Raw genomic sequence first — 18187 nt, 5'->3', positions numbered from 1 at the left:
ATTCGTAATTTTAAACTTATCTAATTTACTAAAAAGGACTCACAGTCTCTGTTAAGAGACACTGTTCTTAGGGGTCTATTATTTCTTACATCTTAAATAGAGATAAATCAATGCTCTGAAGATAAATAGCGATTGTTATTTGATAAGTGTGTTGTTTATCAAATAACATACCAAATCGAATTTCTTTAGTTATTAGAAAATTCAAACACAACATGCGCAAAAAGATCATGAAGCGTAATAAAATAATTATAGACAGCTAAGCTTCTACTTTTATTTATTTATTACAGAAAGACATACATTATCCTTACAGACTATGTCAATACGATAATGTCGAAATAAATAAATTAGCGTCCAAAAAGCTTGGTGTGCTCAGCAAGGCGAGGCGGTACTTCACTCCGGGCTTGCAAATCTGTAAAGCGCAAATTCGGCCTTACATGGAATACTGTTCACGCCTCTGGGCGCGATCTCCCCAGTACCAGCTACTTCCACTTGACCGTAATCAACGAAAAGCGGTTCGAATCGTCGATGACCAATCCCTCTCCGAGCGACTTGATCCTTTGGCGTTGCGTAGAGATGTGGGGTCACTCTGCACCTTCTACCGCATTTACCATGGAGAGTGTTCAGAGGAGTTGTTCGGATTAATACCTGCAGCTGAGTTTCATCATCGGACGTCAAGGCAGAGTGTTGAACTGAGTGTTTCTAAAGGCCAGCTGCCCACTAAAGTATTTCCGAACAAATTCCACTTAGGGTCCTTCGAGAAAAGAGCGTGCCAATACTTGAAAGGCCGGCAACGCACTCGCGAGCCCTGTGGCATTGAAAGTCCATGGGCGGCGGTATCAGGTGAGCCTCCTGTCCGTTTGCCCCCTGTTCTATAAAAAAACATAATATCGCTACTGTGAATTCACTCTATGAACATATAAGTATGTCGATAGTGCCGCATACAGTAAGTGCAACATCCTGTATTGTTTTCGATATGATGTATTGCCAATAAAAAGTTTACATTAAACGTAATTTAAATATTTAAACAACGATAGTGAAACTGGCGTTTTTGTATATTTCAACTATGTTAAGTATGTTGAACATAAAATACAAAAATACCTTTAATTTGGAATGTTCAGTAACGTAACTTTATAATAGCAACAATTTTGAATATTTACTTTAAAACAATCAATTGCGATACAACCTACTTAGGTCTGAGCCTCAGATTTCTGTATCTGTTTCATGATTGCCAATTAATTGACTTTTTGAGTCTAAGGCAAGTCGGTTTCCTTAAACGTTAAACGTTAAATGCGCACAAACATAGAAAGTCCATTGGTGCTCTGCCGGGGATCGATCCTACGACCGCAGGGATGAGACCCGCTCACTGAATCCACTAGGCCAACACGGCTGGTTGTTTATTATTGACTTATTACTATATAAAATACTAATTATACATCGGAGTCTTTAAGCCTTTCTTCTATGGTTATTTATGTATCACCTTAACAACTACACAATACAGTAGATTAGGATTGTAATTATATACAATCGCGCATGTGTAAACGTTATAACAATTTCATTTTATTCGAGATTTCTGCGAAAATACAAATGTCTATGAAGGTGCCAGTAGTCCAAAACCTACAATATGTATAAATAAATAAGTCATAATAACCAAGACTTCAGCGGGTTATGTAAAAGATATTTATGACGCATTACGTAAACAAATTTTAGTCTACATTCGTCGGCAGCACTAGACTATCGATTTGCTACGACGCACTGTCTACGCCGTAGACGGCTACGATATGACGCAATGAAACACTTGCCACTTTTCTATCTAACTTACAATCTGTTAATTCTGAATAACTAATTACTACTAGTACTAATTTGTGATGAATACTTTTTCTCCTTTTACTCTAGACTATGAATACGGACCTCCACATTCTTCTACCGATACTTTCTTTAATTGTGTGAAGAGACAGCCTGTGTAGGCTATCCTATTTAATTCTTGTGTACAATAGAGGACTGGAGCATAGCTGGAAATGCATTATGACCATTATTTATTGTACAATTGTGTACAAGTAACTCCATCTCTGTCGTATTCATAAAAAATAAATGGAATCTAAGAATAATAATAATTAATTAAGACCAATTTATTAATAAATTTTACACTGTATATATTTTTTCCTCCTCCTCCTCCTTCAAGTGGCTCCATCTCTCTCAGCATTTTTCTCCCAATCTTCTCCACCTTTTTGTATCATGACATCCTAGTTATCCTTATCGACTTTGTCATGAGGCCTTGTATTTTTTTAAAAAGTCCACGATTATTAAACTTTAATAGATAAGCTTATGAAGATGTTGATATTACCGATCTTCTTAATGTTTAATTTCAGTTTTTATCTATTAATTTATATTTCATATATTTTGGTTATCAATGAAATATGTTTAGGCTTTGTGTATTGTCAATACAATATGGATATAATATTACTAATAAATAAATAAATAGACATGGTGACAACCATCTCGTAAACATGTAGGAGACACTTGTTACTGTTTTTTTTTTGTACATATTTCCCTCAGTAGACCAGTTCATTAAGAACTTGAACTTAAGATTCTAAGAGAACGAATATTGTCTCCATTTAGAATTTATGCTTAAAAGCTGTGCCTCGCCGTATTCCCGTTAATGTACATAACATGATTTATACAGCCCTTCTCGGTATATAAGTGACTAAATAAGAATTCATTACGAACCAGTAAACTTATTGCAATTAACGCATGGCGTTAATTAAAAAAAGCTAAACATACTAAAGTAGACTTTATATATTTTTTAAACGGATCATTATTGCAGGTGCGTTCCTGATACCCTTCCTCATAATGTTGGTGCTGGAAGGCATCCCATTGTTTTTGATTGAAATGGCAATAGGCCAGAAGATGAGACTTGGATCCCTTGGCGTGTGGAACACCATCCATCCTTGGCTTGGCGGCATCGGGATCTCCAGCTGTGTAGTTACGTTATTCGTGGCATTGTATTATAACGTGATAATTACATGGGTGTTTTTCTATCTCTTTAATAGTATTCGGGTGAGTTTCATTACTAAGTATTAAATTTTATCATTATCAAATAATGCAACTCATTCGTGTTTTTTTTTAAATAAAACAGAGGCGCTACAATATTAGGTCTAGGCCTCACATTATTGTATCTGTTTCATGATAATTTGTTCCGTTTGTACCGTTCGAGCGAATGTTAAATGCGCACATAGAATGAAAGTACATTGGTGCACAGCCGAGGATCTAACCTACGGACCTCCAAGATAAGAATCGTACGCTGAAGCCACTAAGCCAACACTGCTCTTGTAATTTTTATTTTTTCATTAAACCCTAAAATATTAAAAATAATAATTTATTTGCAAGAATACGCTACAAAAATGTTATGGTGGTACAATCTAAAGTTCTGATATTCTGCCACACATAATGGCGTGCTAATTAGTTTTAAACGGAATTTTACATAGAAGTTACAGTTACATTTATGAGTCATATCAATTAGTTAAATCGTATATTATTTTATCACTACATAATTAAAATATAGTACGTCATCAAAATAATATTAATTATAATGTTTCACGCAAATGATCATTAAAAGAAAAAATATTTTTTTCTAAAAGTTGTGTATTAGAGTTGATTTTTAAAAATTCTAGTCAGAAGATCTTTTCATGTTTTCGTGAATTATCTCTCTTCATTGTCATACAATAATCTTGTTACATCAATAAATATAAAATTAAATGAGACCTTATTTAGAAATGGTAATTTCCATGTTCAAACGGTATAATTTAAAGGGACCTCGTAAAAATTACGATGGCTGAATAAGCAGGAGCTCTAAGCCGTAAGAAATTTCTTGAAGAACCGAGGTCAGAATGATATAAGATACCATTTTCAGCTAAGCGCGGACGCCTTGCCCTGGGCTCACTGTCCCCAAGACAACGGTACTGCTGAAGAGGAATGCTCCAAGACATCAGCTACGGTATACTACTGGTATCGGGAGGCGTTAGATGCGTCACCAAGTATCGACAACCCTGGAGTACCACGCTGGTGGATTGTCTGTTATCTGCTTCTTGCTTGGATTATCGTTTTCTTTATCGTCATGAAAGGAATACAGAGCAGTGGAAAGGTAATAAAAATAAATTAACAGCTTTATTTTTTATATTCATACATTTTTTCGTTACCACCATGAATTATCGGCCAAAGGACTAGTTCCATTGAATATTTAAAAATGAGATTACAACTTAAACAAATTATTTGTATGCTACCAAATAGAATATTTTGTATAATAATATACTCATTTTCTAAACGCCTGTCTTATTATTAGTAGAAATACACGTTTAAACATATGGAAAATGAATCAGTGGCCTTACAACGTTTTTAGGTCTGTAGTATCAATCAATAGTTTATTTGTTAAAAATATGTAACATATCTTAATTCGTATAGTTTTTAAGAGGATTTAAATTTCCTTAATATGTTGGTTCATATCTTGAACAAATTTATATCGATTTTGAAAAGTCTAGAATCTGTAATTATGAATCGATAAATATATACGATTTCACGGTGTAATAATAATCATATTTGATTGTGTTTTACGACTACGGCTTACGGCCGGAGAACTAAGGCTTTAAATGAAACCAATATACTATTTATATACCATACAACTTAGTTATTCTAAAATTCTTGTGATATATGAAACATACAACATTTTATTGTTCACTTATCGATGATAGGTATTAGGAAGAAATTTCAAAACTTAAAACAAAAACACATACCAAAAATTTTCAATAAATTTTCGAATAGCCGCCTTAACGATTGAATTGCCCTTGTGGGGCGTGGGCCCCACGTTGGGAAATACTGATCAAGACATTAATTAGATATTGCTTTCAGGTGGTATACTTCACATCTTTATTTCCATACGCTGTGCTAACCATATTCTTTGTTCGTGGTATTACATTACCTGGCTCCGCTGATGGTATACTACATATGTATAAACCAAAGGTAAGTAGTTTAACTCTCTTAAAGTACTATTGGTCGACGAAATGAGAAAGCGTGTAACCCTTTACCGGAACCATTTCTATGTAATTCTATCCCACCAAGATTTCCAGAATAAAAATTTAAGATTTTTAGGTTATACCGTGCAAATTTTCTCTGCATAAATTTTTTTCAGAAACAAGATAAAAATATCCAAATGGTCCCTACATCTTCGAATTTTGCGCTTAATTTTGCGATTCATTATAATGATTTCAATAAAATGGGTGCCACGACTTATTCCATAGTCAATCTTTAAAGTGACCAGAATAACTATGTTTAGACAAATATTTTCTGTACGAACAAGATTTTCCCACACGATATCATAATTGCGATCTCTTAAGTTTTTATAGGCTTGTAAAAGAATAATTAGATTATTATAACTTAAAATTGCAGTCACAAATGTACAATAGTGTTATAATAACAATAATAATAGAAGGTTTCATTTCCAATCATTACAAAAGTACATTCTGTACAGCTAAGATTTGTCATATAGTTTTTTTTCTTGTTACCCTAATTTCCTTCAAAACCGTTGATCGGAATGCCTTCATGGGTAAAGGTAAACTAACTTCTCTCTCTCTCTCTAACTAACTCTTCTAACTTTTTCCAAATATCTCTGTCCATGGCTTTATTTCTCTATTCGCTTCCTGCGAAGGCTTCTATTTCCTTTATCCATGTTTTTTGGTGCCCTCTTCACCTTCTTTAAAAGAACGAATTTCTTAGAAAGTTCGTATGCATGATGCCGACAGTCGAGTTTATTGCGGGCTCCGATAAAAAAGAGACAAAAGAACGTACACAGCTTCGCAGTTTTTAATAATTTTACTTAAACTTACAACTTAAAAAGTACTTTGTTACTCAATTGTTGTCGTTATTGAGAGTGGTTGTAATGCTTTACACATGCTTTAACATGACAACATGATACATATAGGATATACACATGCATAGCAATGTATGTGTATATCCTATATATCCTATCATTGTATGGAGACAAGCTAAACCAACCAAAGCCAATTGATTTCGATGCTTTGGGGAGGTCATTTGCGTACTCTAGTGTACTAATCCTTAATAATTCTTACAGCTAGAAAAACTACTAGATCCAACGGTATGGTTGGACGCGGCTACTCAAGTGTTTTACTCCTTCGGGTTGGCGTTTGGCTCCCTCATCGCATTCGGCTCCTACAACCCACCAAATAACAACTGTGTACGCGACGTGCTTCTTGTATCTGTGTGCAACGCTCTGACTGCCATATATGCATCTGTGGTCATCTTCAGTATTTTGGGCTTCAAAGCTTTCACTATGGTCGAAAAATGTATTGGCAAGTAAGTAGTTTTAATAAAATATATGGATTTTTCAATTACAAGAACCATGAGGACTTCATTTTATTACTAATCATAATCAAATGTTGCAACAATATGTTTTTTTATATCATCGTCATCATCAGGCTCTTTAATTGGTACATTTCTGGACGTACGCCTCCTCTATTTTCCTTCTGTAACCCCTGCACTGGCCTCTCTGTATCCACTGGGGTCAACCTTCTTGACTTCGTTCAAGGAGGAGGGGGGTCCATCTTATATTATTTGGGGGGTTATTCTTGTCCATGCGCGCTATGTGGCTTGCCCACCGCCATATAGATGTTACGGCAGCCCTTGCTACGACGCTCACGCCTACTTAGGTAGGCCTCACAAATGGCCTCATTTCGTAAGCGTAGGGAGATGCCAAGTATTGCACGCTCCATCACCCGCTGCGCGACTCTCAGGCTTTCCGCCAAATAAAGACATATTTTTATATATAACCGACGGCAAATGACATGAGGATTCCCTCATGTTAACTGGTAGCACCGCCCATTGACACTGACATTGCCAGAGGGCTCGTAACTGCGTCGCCGGCATATTAAGAATTGGCACGCTCTCTTCTTCGGGTCCTAAGTCGAATTGGTTCAGAAATACTTCAGTGCGCAGCTGGTTCCTAAATATTAAATATTAAAGATTTTTTTCCATATTATTGGGTACCTTTAAATTTACTACGTCTGCCTTCTAATCAATAATAGATGTTAACGAACGAGAAATCTAATCTCATTCTTAATTTATTTAACTAATTAAAATCACAAAATATGCTTTTTGAAGAGATAGATTCCCTCAGTTTACGTAAGGTTTATCAAGTTCAATCGGAATATGATAATGCCAGTTTCTGATAGCCTCCAATGCATAGAATTTCCATATAAATCATATATTGGCACTGATATTTATATGTTCGTGCCTCGGTTTTGTTTCAATTAACAATATTCTGCTAAGGGTTGGCATACAAGATCCATCTACACTACAACACATACAAAAGGCGATAACGAACGAGGCAAGTAATTCGTAAAATAAAAAAATCTACTCAATGAGTCTTTCTCGAAATTTGGCATATATACGTATTTGTACAAGTCATATTAAAACTATGTAATAAACACGTCCCCAGACATCCTTAAGAAGTGAATGTTTTAGCAATTTCGGTAATAAAATACCTAGTATTATACTTGTTAATGGGCTATAAGTTGAGCAGTGTTGGCCTAGTCGCTTCGCTGGAGAGCGATTATGGATGGTCTCTTTTATCATGGTGTGCCTGTCTTACGTCATGTAGTAGGAGCTTATCTCTTTGAACGATCGAGCGTTTATCCAAGTCCAAGGTTGGAGATGTTATCAGGTTCGATGTGGAGTTCCCCAGGGGTCAGTTCTTGGGCCCCTTTTGTGGAACATTGGATTTGATGTAGTCCTTCGAGGTAGACTGATTCCAGGAGTTGGCTTAATATGTTATGCTGACCCTTACCCTTGTGACGGCCAAGGGATGTAATTATCAAGAGGCGAGTTTGTTAGCTACTGCTGGAGTAGAACAAGTAGTGACTCGTATAAGGCGACTTGGTTTTCGAGTGGCTTTACAAAAATCTGAAGTCATTTGTTTTGATAGGAGGCCTCCACCTCAGAAATAATTGTGGATGGCGTTCAAATGGCAGTAAAGTCGACTCTAAAATACCTCGGGTTGGTTCTCGATGCCCGTTGGACTTTCAAAGCTGATTTTGCAGCCCTGGCACCCAAGCTTGAGTCAACTGCAATGGCTTTGGGTCGTATAATACCAAATATCGGTGGGCCAGGCGGGGGCTGTAGGTTTCTTTATGCTGGTATAGTACGTGCGAAGGCTCTTTATGGGTGTCCGATATGGGCGGATAAGTTGACATTTTACAACAAAGGTATACTGAGGCGGTCACAGCGTAAAGTTGCCATTAGAATTGCGAGGCCATACCGTACAGTTTCCTGTAATGCAGCATGTGTCATAGCCGCCACTCCACCTTGGCACTTGGAAGCTCTGGCTTTGGGATACATTTTTTGGAGAAGAGCTGAAGCCAGGAGTGGTGGTTTTGACCCATCTCTGGAGGTAGTCAAGGTGTGGAAGGAGGAGTATCGCCGCTTAATTTTGCAAAAATGGAGGGATGAGTTAAGTGAATGTCGGTTTGGTTTACATACCGTTGATCTTATTCATCCCTTTTTGAAACACTGGGTGGACTGACGGTGGGGATCGCTTTCCTATCGGCTCGTACAGATTATGTCTGGCCATGGATGCTTCGGAAGTTATCTGCATCGAATCGTTGGAAGAGAGGCGACACCCGCTTGTCATCATTGTGACTGTATAGATGATACGGTGAGGCATACAGTGGAGGAGTGTCCGGCTTGGGACTACTTTCGCTCGGTGCTTGCTGATAGCATTGATGGCATAAAAGAATAGTGGAAGCTGACAATGACGGTCCCTGGAATGCCTTCAAGGCTATTTGTGAGGCCGTCATGAGTCAGAAAGAGAATGCGGAGAGTCAGCGTGAAAATGATTCAGATGCTCCAGGTAAGGAAACGACGACAGGGGCAGCGACGCCGTGTTTTCGCACGTCTGCCCTAAGTTAAGATTTGGAAGATTTGTACGTGAGAGGAGTCATGGTGTATTGTGGCATTCGCGTTTGGCGGGGGTAAGGATAGGGCTCAGCTGTTACGTGCCTTTGGCGAGATGACGTCATCCCTCAGGTTTTAGTGGGTAGGGTTTATTAAGTCTGAGTCCAACATAATCCCTGCTGGTGTAAAATACTGTAGGGATATGCGTAAAAGCATTTCATTACCAAAAATAAAAAAAAGTCGCTTCGCTAGTCGCATGATGATCCTGAGGTCGTATTTTTGACTTTTACATTCGCTTGAACGTCAAAGGAAACCTTAGACCTAAACAGTCGATAGCATTTGACAGGCACAGGAGGCTGATTACCTACTATCAGATTGATAAATGGTCATGAAACAGATACAGAAATCTGAGGCCCAGACATAAAAAGGTTGTAGCGCTATTGATTTTTTTTAATGAGCGATAAGCGTATAGAAAAATTGGTCACAATGTATTCCTTCACCATATGATTTATTGCACACATTATTTTGGCATGGCTCTGAGGTTCAAAAAACTACACAGGGCACGCTTATAACACTTTTAAATACAAAGTGTAAACACACACCCATGCAAAATGTATATGCGCCCATACTTAAAGTCTTATACTACCTGTGTTTGATTAAGACTAGATACTTTTACTTAAAGCAATTGTTTTAAACATGCATCTTGTACCACGGCTACCACTAGTGTTAAATACATTTTTTTACAATCATATTTCTTTAATTAATCAAGATTTATTATAATTGCCAACTGTTTACTTTTGTATAATATAAAGAATTTTAGTTAATTATACCAACTGGAAATCAATATTCATAGTTAAGACAGGACAACGTCTGTCGGGCCTGCTAGTTATATTTATAAAAAATCTGTAAAATATTCTTGTTTTAATGAGAGCAATTAATAAACTAAGACGTTCCAAAAATTTTAATATGAAAAGTGGTCGGAAACATTACATAAATTATTACTAAGTAATAAAATAACCATTTATTTTACGACGTAGTTGTAATTTGTAAGTTATTGCTAGGTTGGCGGCAAGTTTAAGTTATAGCATTGGGACTTAAGGGACGATCATTAAAAAACATTTTTATGTGGTATTTCCCTCAAAATTTTGAAATTCAAGCTTGTGTATTATAAAAAACATTGCTTGTCTGTAAATTAGTTGTACGGAACATTTGCGTACTTTTATGAATTGAATCGAATTAGTTTCATTATTTTGTATAATACAAAGACGGAATTAATTGAAAATTGTTATTTTTTTCGTTATTATATATGATTATATCGCTAATCAAATTCTTAAAATGCAAGAATTATGATTCACAAGGAACGCTTAGGCCGATCGTGCCTCTCTATCGCTTGTTCCGCGCTCTCGCTCGGCGTTAGACGACGTTGTCAAGTCAATAAATAATATGATACAGAACTATTGTCTTTGATTTTTTTTAAATTAACGAAGTGATAGTTTGCAATAAAATGTCTGGCGTCTGCACTGTTGGTGTAGTGACGTAAGCGTGTGTCTCTCAACCCTCAAGTCAGAATCACGGGTATCCACCAAAGGACTTCTCATTCTCTTCGTAATTAAAACACGCTCATACGGTAATGTGAAATCTTGGGAAAAACCGGCAAGATCAAACAATTCACGGTGTGTCGGTCACAGATCAGCTTGCCTATTAAGGACAATAAATGTTCACGAGACTGATATCAAAAACTGAGGTCCCGACCTAAAAGTCTGCACCACTGGTAATGTTTCTTTGGTCTGCGGCCCATTTTCCAAAATCAAACATCATAGACAATGCTCATCGTATATAAAGCTTTATAAACTAGTTTCTCTAGTCTTTCAGTCAATTTACCTAAAAATACCGGGAAGTATTTAGACCATAAGTTTTGACAACAATTATAAATAATTAAACTTTTCTTATGACATCATGACATCGACTTTAAACGTGAGATAGTATTTGTTACATTGGTTAGCATTTTAATGAACATCACAAATCACAAATACGAAAACGTTGCTAAGTTCGTAAATTATTTTCTCTTCTACACCGTTTCGTATCTCATTTATACACGATCATCAGTCGACGTTCTTATTAATTGTAGACAAGAATAATTTATTAATAAAGTGTGATTACTTCAACAATGGACCTTAGTCTTGCTAATGGCTGTCGTCATTTAAATCATATCAATGTCATACAATTGATCGTTGATTTTATAAAGATTTATGTGATGGAATGTATGTGAATTTATTACATTATTTATTTCCAACACACAAATATATAGTATTCACAATATTGTTAATCTACATATAAATAAAAAATAATCATAATTAAAGATTGGTAAATAGAAACATGTACACGCCTTTTTCACCTTATTCTACGTTTGTAGAAAAAACGACACTAACAATAGAAAATCGTATTTAATACATTGAAGGTTTTCTTATAACGCATTGTCTAGTTAAAGAAAGTTAATTTAAATGTCACAAAAAATAATTCTACATAATTAATGGAATGGACATTTTTTATTTTAAAATGTTGAACTTCAAGGTGTTAGTTTTTAGTGACAGTGTGCGCGCATCGTGAAAATTTACTCTCATCATTTTTCCCTAACGCACCAAAAGAAGTATAACTTCAAAATAGTTTTTTTTGGTACCTTTGGCAGTGTTAAACTCTGTGCAGCATTTCCTCGCTGTGTTGGAGGACAGCACCAGCTCTGAAGACACTGGTACTGTCTACCAGACAATTTAATTCTTTAAATACTTATATTTTTTAATCTTTTATATTTTGTTACGTGAATTTATTTACATAACTCGATGTTTGGAGTCGTTTACAGCTGTTGCGGTCAGAGACAGTCTCTCGTTTATATTCGAAATATTTAAAATATTTAGTAGTCACGTAATTAATAGACAATCAAAGACTTATAGAGCGACATCATTACTTTTTATTGTTTGACTAGTAATTATACAGTTAAGGTTTCGGCCTAGGATTTCTGTGTCATGATTTTTTCGTAGCATGTCACACGCTTTCGACTGTTTGGTGAGGTTTTCCTTCTCCGTAAAGATTGTTACTTTTCTTACTAGGTAACATATTATTTTTGATAATCATCCTTATAAAAAAAATTATTACTGGATCGAATTGGATTTTACTGAAATTTGTTTTCTTGTTAAAGTTTACTACAGTTTTAAGACAGATTAGATTTTCGTCAAAGATTTATCACATTGGTTGCTTTTTTACTTTCTCGTGGCTTAGCCTGCGACTCTTTTTCCTGAGGTCATAGGTTTGATGTCCGGCTGTGTACCAATAAATTTTCTTTCTATATGCGCATTTAACTTCATTTGCTCGAACGGTGAAGGATAACATCGTGAGGAAACCGGCATGTGTTAGACCCTAAAAGTCGACGATGTGTGTCAGGCACAGAAGGCTGATCACTAACTTGCCTATTAGATTGACAACTGATCATGAAACAGATACAGATCTGAGACCCAGACCTAATAAGATTGTAGCCCCATTTTTTTATATTTATTTACGTAATTATGTTATTATGTACCTAATACTTTTATCTTTGCCATCGATTATAGAATTCAAAAGATCAATCTAAACTCATACAGTAACATTTCAAATTTAAACCAACAAAGCTTTGACTCTTATTCTGTTAAGGCTCATTCATTTATAAATAAATATAATACGCAATTCTTATTAAGGTTGATTATCGCGTCTTCTTACGATTTTTTTTGGATTCAAAAAGATGTCACAGATTACATTAAGTTAATATTTGTGATAACTATATATTTACGTCAGAATGCGAAGAAATTGTTTCTGGCCGCTTAAAACAAAGTAATGCGCAATCTGGTTTTAATAACACAAACATAATCTTATTTACACCAAGGCTAGTCTGTGCTAATGCCCACTCAAGTATACGGAGATGCGCCAAGCTTGTTACTGTTTTATTCCAGAGTGATCTGAGATAGACAAGGACAGATGTATGAAAATATTAATATAAGTACAGTCGACTGTTTTGTTGTTTTATCTTTAGGGAACTAGATGGCGTAATGCGCCTTGTCCACCCGTCATTGACGACGATTGCCGAGGCCCGTAGTGAAATCATAAATTTAACCAATACGTTTAAACTTAAGAGTAGGCACAGCTGTTCACCTATGTTACGCACCCACTTAATAAGAGAGATTCTAACAAATAAACAGACTTAAATATAAAATAAAAGTAACATTAAGAAAAACACTTTTTGAACGAATTAAATCTATGTATTATTAAAACTTATAGTTATTTACATAATTCTACATTTTAATTTTTTCCGACGTTTCGCGTACTTTTCAGTGTGCGTGGTCACGGTGACCTTAATTCAAAAAGAGTTTTTCTTAATGTGTAAAAGCTATTTTAACAAAAGACAATACTAAAAGTAACTACACTAAGTCCATGTTTTACACTAGCACTCGACCTCCGGCGGAGTGAAGGCCTCCTTCAAATTCTTCCACTTATCTCTATTCCTCGCGACAATTTCCCAATTCTGCCCCGCTATCCCCTTTAGTCCATGTTCCCATTTTCACGTTTCTGGTGTGTCAGTGGTGGACCTCTCTTCTTTCTTTCCACTAACGACCATATTCTTAATTAATTTTAATAATATAGATAAACAACAAATTTATGGACGCATAAAGAGCTCTTTATTTTGGACTTTGAACTTTTAAATATCAATAAATAAAATCGCTCTGAACACGCCTGTAAGATGAAATAAAATTGTATTTTCTTTTAGGGAGATAAAAGTCTTAGCTTTGCACCATATCAGCGGTTTCACTGTTAACTCTACGCAGGAGTACTACGAGGAGTATTATCCTCGCTTGAGTGATAATATCACCTCATCACTTAACCTTACGGGATGTACCATGAGTCGGCAGCTGGATGAGGTAAGCACGCGTTCATTACAAAAGAGCTATTTTCAAGGTGATATAAAAAGTAAGTTGAAAATCTACTTTTATACCCATTTGTTGTGTACCTAAACAAGACTGCCATATTTATATTTATACAAACCACAGGGGTTTTCTAATGTAAAATATTATGATTTTATTTCATTATTTTGTAAAGTAATATTAAAAAAAATATGTTTCTAGGATAAGAATGTTTGTCTTAGGAAATTGATAAGGCAAAAAAGGATGATTTTTTTTATATTAGTTTTCTGTAGAAAGATTTTTGGTTAATTAAACTTAAAACTTTTAGCCTAATAGAGACTATTAGGCTTATAAGGGCGGCTGTAGTCTTGTTAATTCAGAGACTTTTATGCTTTTATATTGTATTTCCGAGAACTTACTAGCTTTAAATATATAAATATATATAAATGCTTACTTGTATTAAAATACGCGATATAGAAGAAAATACTGTACTACTGGAAAAAAATGAGTATGATTATCGTTATTATTGGATATTATTAAATACAAAAAAACACCTGGTCGAAGTGTATAACATTTCATAAAATACTTGTTTTGTTTTTATACAATCCGTTCAAGTCCTCGTAAGTTAGCTAGCAGCGCAGGCGCAAAATAAACGGCTCAAATCTAAAAGTCCAACTTCAATTTTGTTCTCTTTGGAGTAGACTCTTAGGCCTCGGGGTTCAAGTGCACAGTCGCTAATGAAATATTTTACATGGCGTCTGGTAGATAGTACTGGTGTACTCAGAGCTGGTGCTTTCCTCGCTGAAAGAATAATATTCGCAATACAGCAAGCTGCCATTATAACAGAATTAAATATTTTTTCAAGGCTTTTAAGTCTTTATCCCGCTTGAAGTCTAAATAAGAGTTTACTTTCAATCTCTTTTTCAGGCAGCGGAAGGCACGGGCCTAGCATTCATTGTATTCACCCAGGCGATTCTGAAACTTACTCCAGCTCCATTCTGGTCCATCATTTTCTTTCTGATGCTGCTCTCACTGGGTCTAGGAAGTCAGATTGGGATCATGGAGGGAATGTTGTGCACTATATTTGATATTGACTTCTTCAAGCGGTTAAGCAAACCTGTTATAACCGGTAAGATATTTCAATATACCATGATTTTGGCCATCTGTTAGATTGTATGTGAAATAAATATAATAGAGAGGAGTGCTTCCCTGGTGTAGAGCTCTGGGGTTTTGCTTATTGTTACAGTGCTGGTAAAAGAAAACGTGTGCTCATCATCACAGTTTGACCAGTGCCTTATTGCTTTTGTTCGAGACCATCCCATCTTAACTTGATAATAAGCTTGGTATTTTTCTAGGTTCCGTATGCACTTTCTGTTTCTTCGTCGGTCTGATCTTCACAACTGGAGCTGGAGAGTACTGGCTTAAGATGTTTGACTCTTTCGCGGGGACCATCGGTCTGGTGGTGGTGGCTTTGTTGGAGATGATCTCTGTTATTTACATATATGGACATGAGAGGTGAGTTTTTGGACTTTTAACCTGGTTAACTTATCATAAGTGATTAATCGTGAGCAGTGTTGCCCTTCAGGGTGCGACTCTCATCATGAGGTAGCAGGTGCGAACCCCGGCACCAACGGACTTTCTTTCTATGTGCACATTTAATTAGCATTCGCTTGAATTGCGGAAAAATCATCGTGAGAAAACCGGCTTGACTTAGACCCAAAAAGTCGACGGTGTGTGTCAGGCTCAGGAGGCTGACCAGCATGCCTATTAGATTGAAAAATCATGATGAAACTGATTCAGAAATCTGAGGCCCAGATCTAAAAAGGTTGTATGTTGTACTTATTAAGCCAAAATATTATATCACAACAGTATAAAACTCTGTAATATAAAAGGAGATATCCTTTGCCGTAAATAAATAAATTGTTTCTTCAGGTTTACCAACGATATCTACGAGATGACTGGCTACAGACCAGGTTTATACTGGCAAGTCACCTGGCGCTATGTGGGACCCTTCATCGTCTCCTGTATCCTACTCTCGTCTCTCGTATTTATGCTCATCAACCCACCGACTTATGGAGCTTGGAATGCCGCTGAGGTAAGATTTAATATATATACATCTTTTACACTCGATTCAGTTGTTGTAACCTTCGCAATAATTCGTTTCAACGTTTTAAATACTAAACTTTAATTAATAATCAAAATTATACTACTACTTGAGGCAAATACAAAAAATACAAAAATAATGAATAAATAAAATTACTAACAACATGTGTGTACACACGTTAGAAGTTATATTTCTTTAGAGCAACAAGATCTTTCTACGTTTATAGAAAAAAAAGGTATTTAATACATTGAAAGTTTTATAATAACGCATCTAGATAAAGTTTATTTAAATATCACAAAACTACATAAATAGAGAAATTGTCATTTTTTATGTTATACTAAGTATTGTCTTTTGTTAACATAGCTTTTACACATTTAAAGAAAACATTTATTAAACTTACATACATATACTTACATAAGCTCCCATCCGGTAAAAAGTGTTTTCTTTAAATGTTATACTAACGTCAGGGTGTAAAATTTACTCTCATCATTTTCCCTAACACGCCAAAAGAAGTATAACTTCAAACAAAAACATTAAATGAAGCACACTATGTCTATTAATTTAAAAACAACAGACTTTTTGAACAATAATAATAACGTCTATATCTGGTGCCAGTGACGAAGATGTGTGTCCCTCATTGTTTTATTTTGAGTAATCTGACTGTTGGCCTGAAGAACCTTCACAGCTCCGGGGGCTAAGACAATGCCTTAACAGTAGTGTATGTAGAAAGTCGAAAACTTAATTTGTATGAAAGTTTGTCGACACGAACTGTCATTTTCATACAAATTAAGTTTTCGACTTTCTACATACACTACTGTTAAGTCATCTTGACTAAACCCCCAGGTCGGGCTGTTTTGCGTAGCTCGGCCGTGACTAGCGCAAGGGCCTAGAATAGCGTCTCCAGTGAGCTTTCGCCCAAGTCTCACCCAAGTGATAGGCTACGGTGATTAGATCATACGATAAGACGTGTAGGGGCCTCCTACGCGACTTTAGGGAGCGTTCAAGTCGTCGGTCGTCACGCAATTTTTGAAGAATCTTAACCCATCCATGAAACGCATCGTAATGTTTACTGTATCAAATAGTAAAACGTTTCGTGACCACCCCCAATGACTTTATACCTAAAACCTATTATTTTCGACTTTCCAGTATGTTACACCACATAATGTAATTCAATCGCCGTTCGCCGCGGCCAATTCAAACCCCCCCCCCCCCTCCATGACCCGCATCGTAACAGTTTACAAGAGGACAACATATTGGTTACGTAATACTTGAACGCTCCCTTAGTCGAAAAGGGGTAATAATTGATGCTTTGGCGTGAGCCGGACCACAGCTCCCTTTTATAGCTGAAAACCAATTATCCCATATTTAAGATTTTTCAGCTATATATTAAATAATTAACTTTTTCAGTATGTAAATATTAAATTTGTTAATTCTTGTAGGGACGCGTGGAGAAGACCCCGTACCCCAACTGGGTGCTGATGGTGGCCGTATTGATGATACTAGCTGGAGTACTGCCAATACCAATTGTTCTACTCTTGCGTCGCTTCCAATGCTTGGCCCTCGATGTGGATATCCACCAGGGATCTATAAGAAGAATTGAGACCACGGTCTCTACTAAGGAGATGATGAGCGATCAGGATGTTAGTTATTTGGATGATATTCTGATAATTGCAAAGATTAAACATAACACAAAAATTAAGACACATAACGTAATTCGAACCTGGTTGGTTCACCAAGCTATCACGGACGTCACCAGCCATTGTCAGGGATGAGCAGGAGAAAACTATCTGAACTGTACAATACATAAAACATAAATATTAATAAGAAATATTTTAAAATATTTTTTTCGATTATAGGGGGGGGGGCAGGTAAGTACAGCAGACAACGAGTCTAATATATACAGCGGGAAAATCCAAAGTTTACATACTAAACTTGAATCACTGTCTACACATTAAAGTGTATTGCATAGTTTAAGGGGCGGGAAGCGACACTATTTTTCACTGCGTAAATATATTTCACATTTAGACAACTTAGTAAACTTGATAAACATCAATCAAGAAATCTGTAAGAACCGTATCAATTCTTAAGAGACCAGCAACGCTTGCGAGCTATATGTTGTATTTTAGAACTGTTTTCATAAAACACATAGGTAACTTTTCTCATTTCATCGTGTTATGCTCTGTTGTGTTTAACACACTAATATATG

The 18187-nt window shown here is 36.0% G+C and overlaps 1 protein-coding gene across 5 annotated transcripts in view; it reads left to right on the top strand.

The window, feature by feature from the left end:
- The window catches only part of LOC123706890 (sodium-dependent neutral amino acid transporter B(0)AT3), a 42646-nt gene that overhangs the window by 20151 nt on the left and 4308 nt on the right, over positions 1 to 18187 (top strand). For all 5 annotated transcript variants that reach the window (XM_045656471.1, XM_045656472.1, XM_045656469.1 and 2 more), the window contains 9 exons: positions 2822 to 3054; positions 3908 to 4138; positions 4900 to 5010; positions 6119 to 6360; positions 13745 to 13895; positions 14805 to 15006; positions 15233 to 15392; positions 15810 to 15972; positions 17421 to 17621. In XM_045656471.1, the coding sequence (XP_045512427.1) occupies positions 2822 to 3054; positions 3908 to 4138; positions 4900 to 5010; positions 6119 to 6360; positions 13745 to 13895; positions 14805 to 15006; positions 15233 to 15392; positions 15810 to 15972; positions 17421 to 17621 (1694 nt within the window). The remainder of the gene's footprint in view (positions 1 to 2821; positions 3055 to 3907; positions 4139 to 4899; positions 5011 to 6118; positions 6361 to 13744; positions 13896 to 14804; positions 15007 to 15232; positions 15393 to 15809; positions 15973 to 17420; positions 17622 to 18187) is intronic.

Source organism: Pieris brassicae, chromosome 3, assembly GCF_905147105.1.
Source record: "Pieris brassicae chromosome 3, ilPieBrab1.1, whole genome shotgun sequence".
Taxonomy (NCBI): domain Eukaryota; kingdom Metazoa; phylum Arthropoda; class Insecta; order Lepidoptera; family Pieridae; genus Pieris; species Pieris brassicae.
The sequence above is the reverse complement of the archived record's forward strand: the minus strand, read 5'-3'. Positions and strand labels throughout refer to the sequence as shown.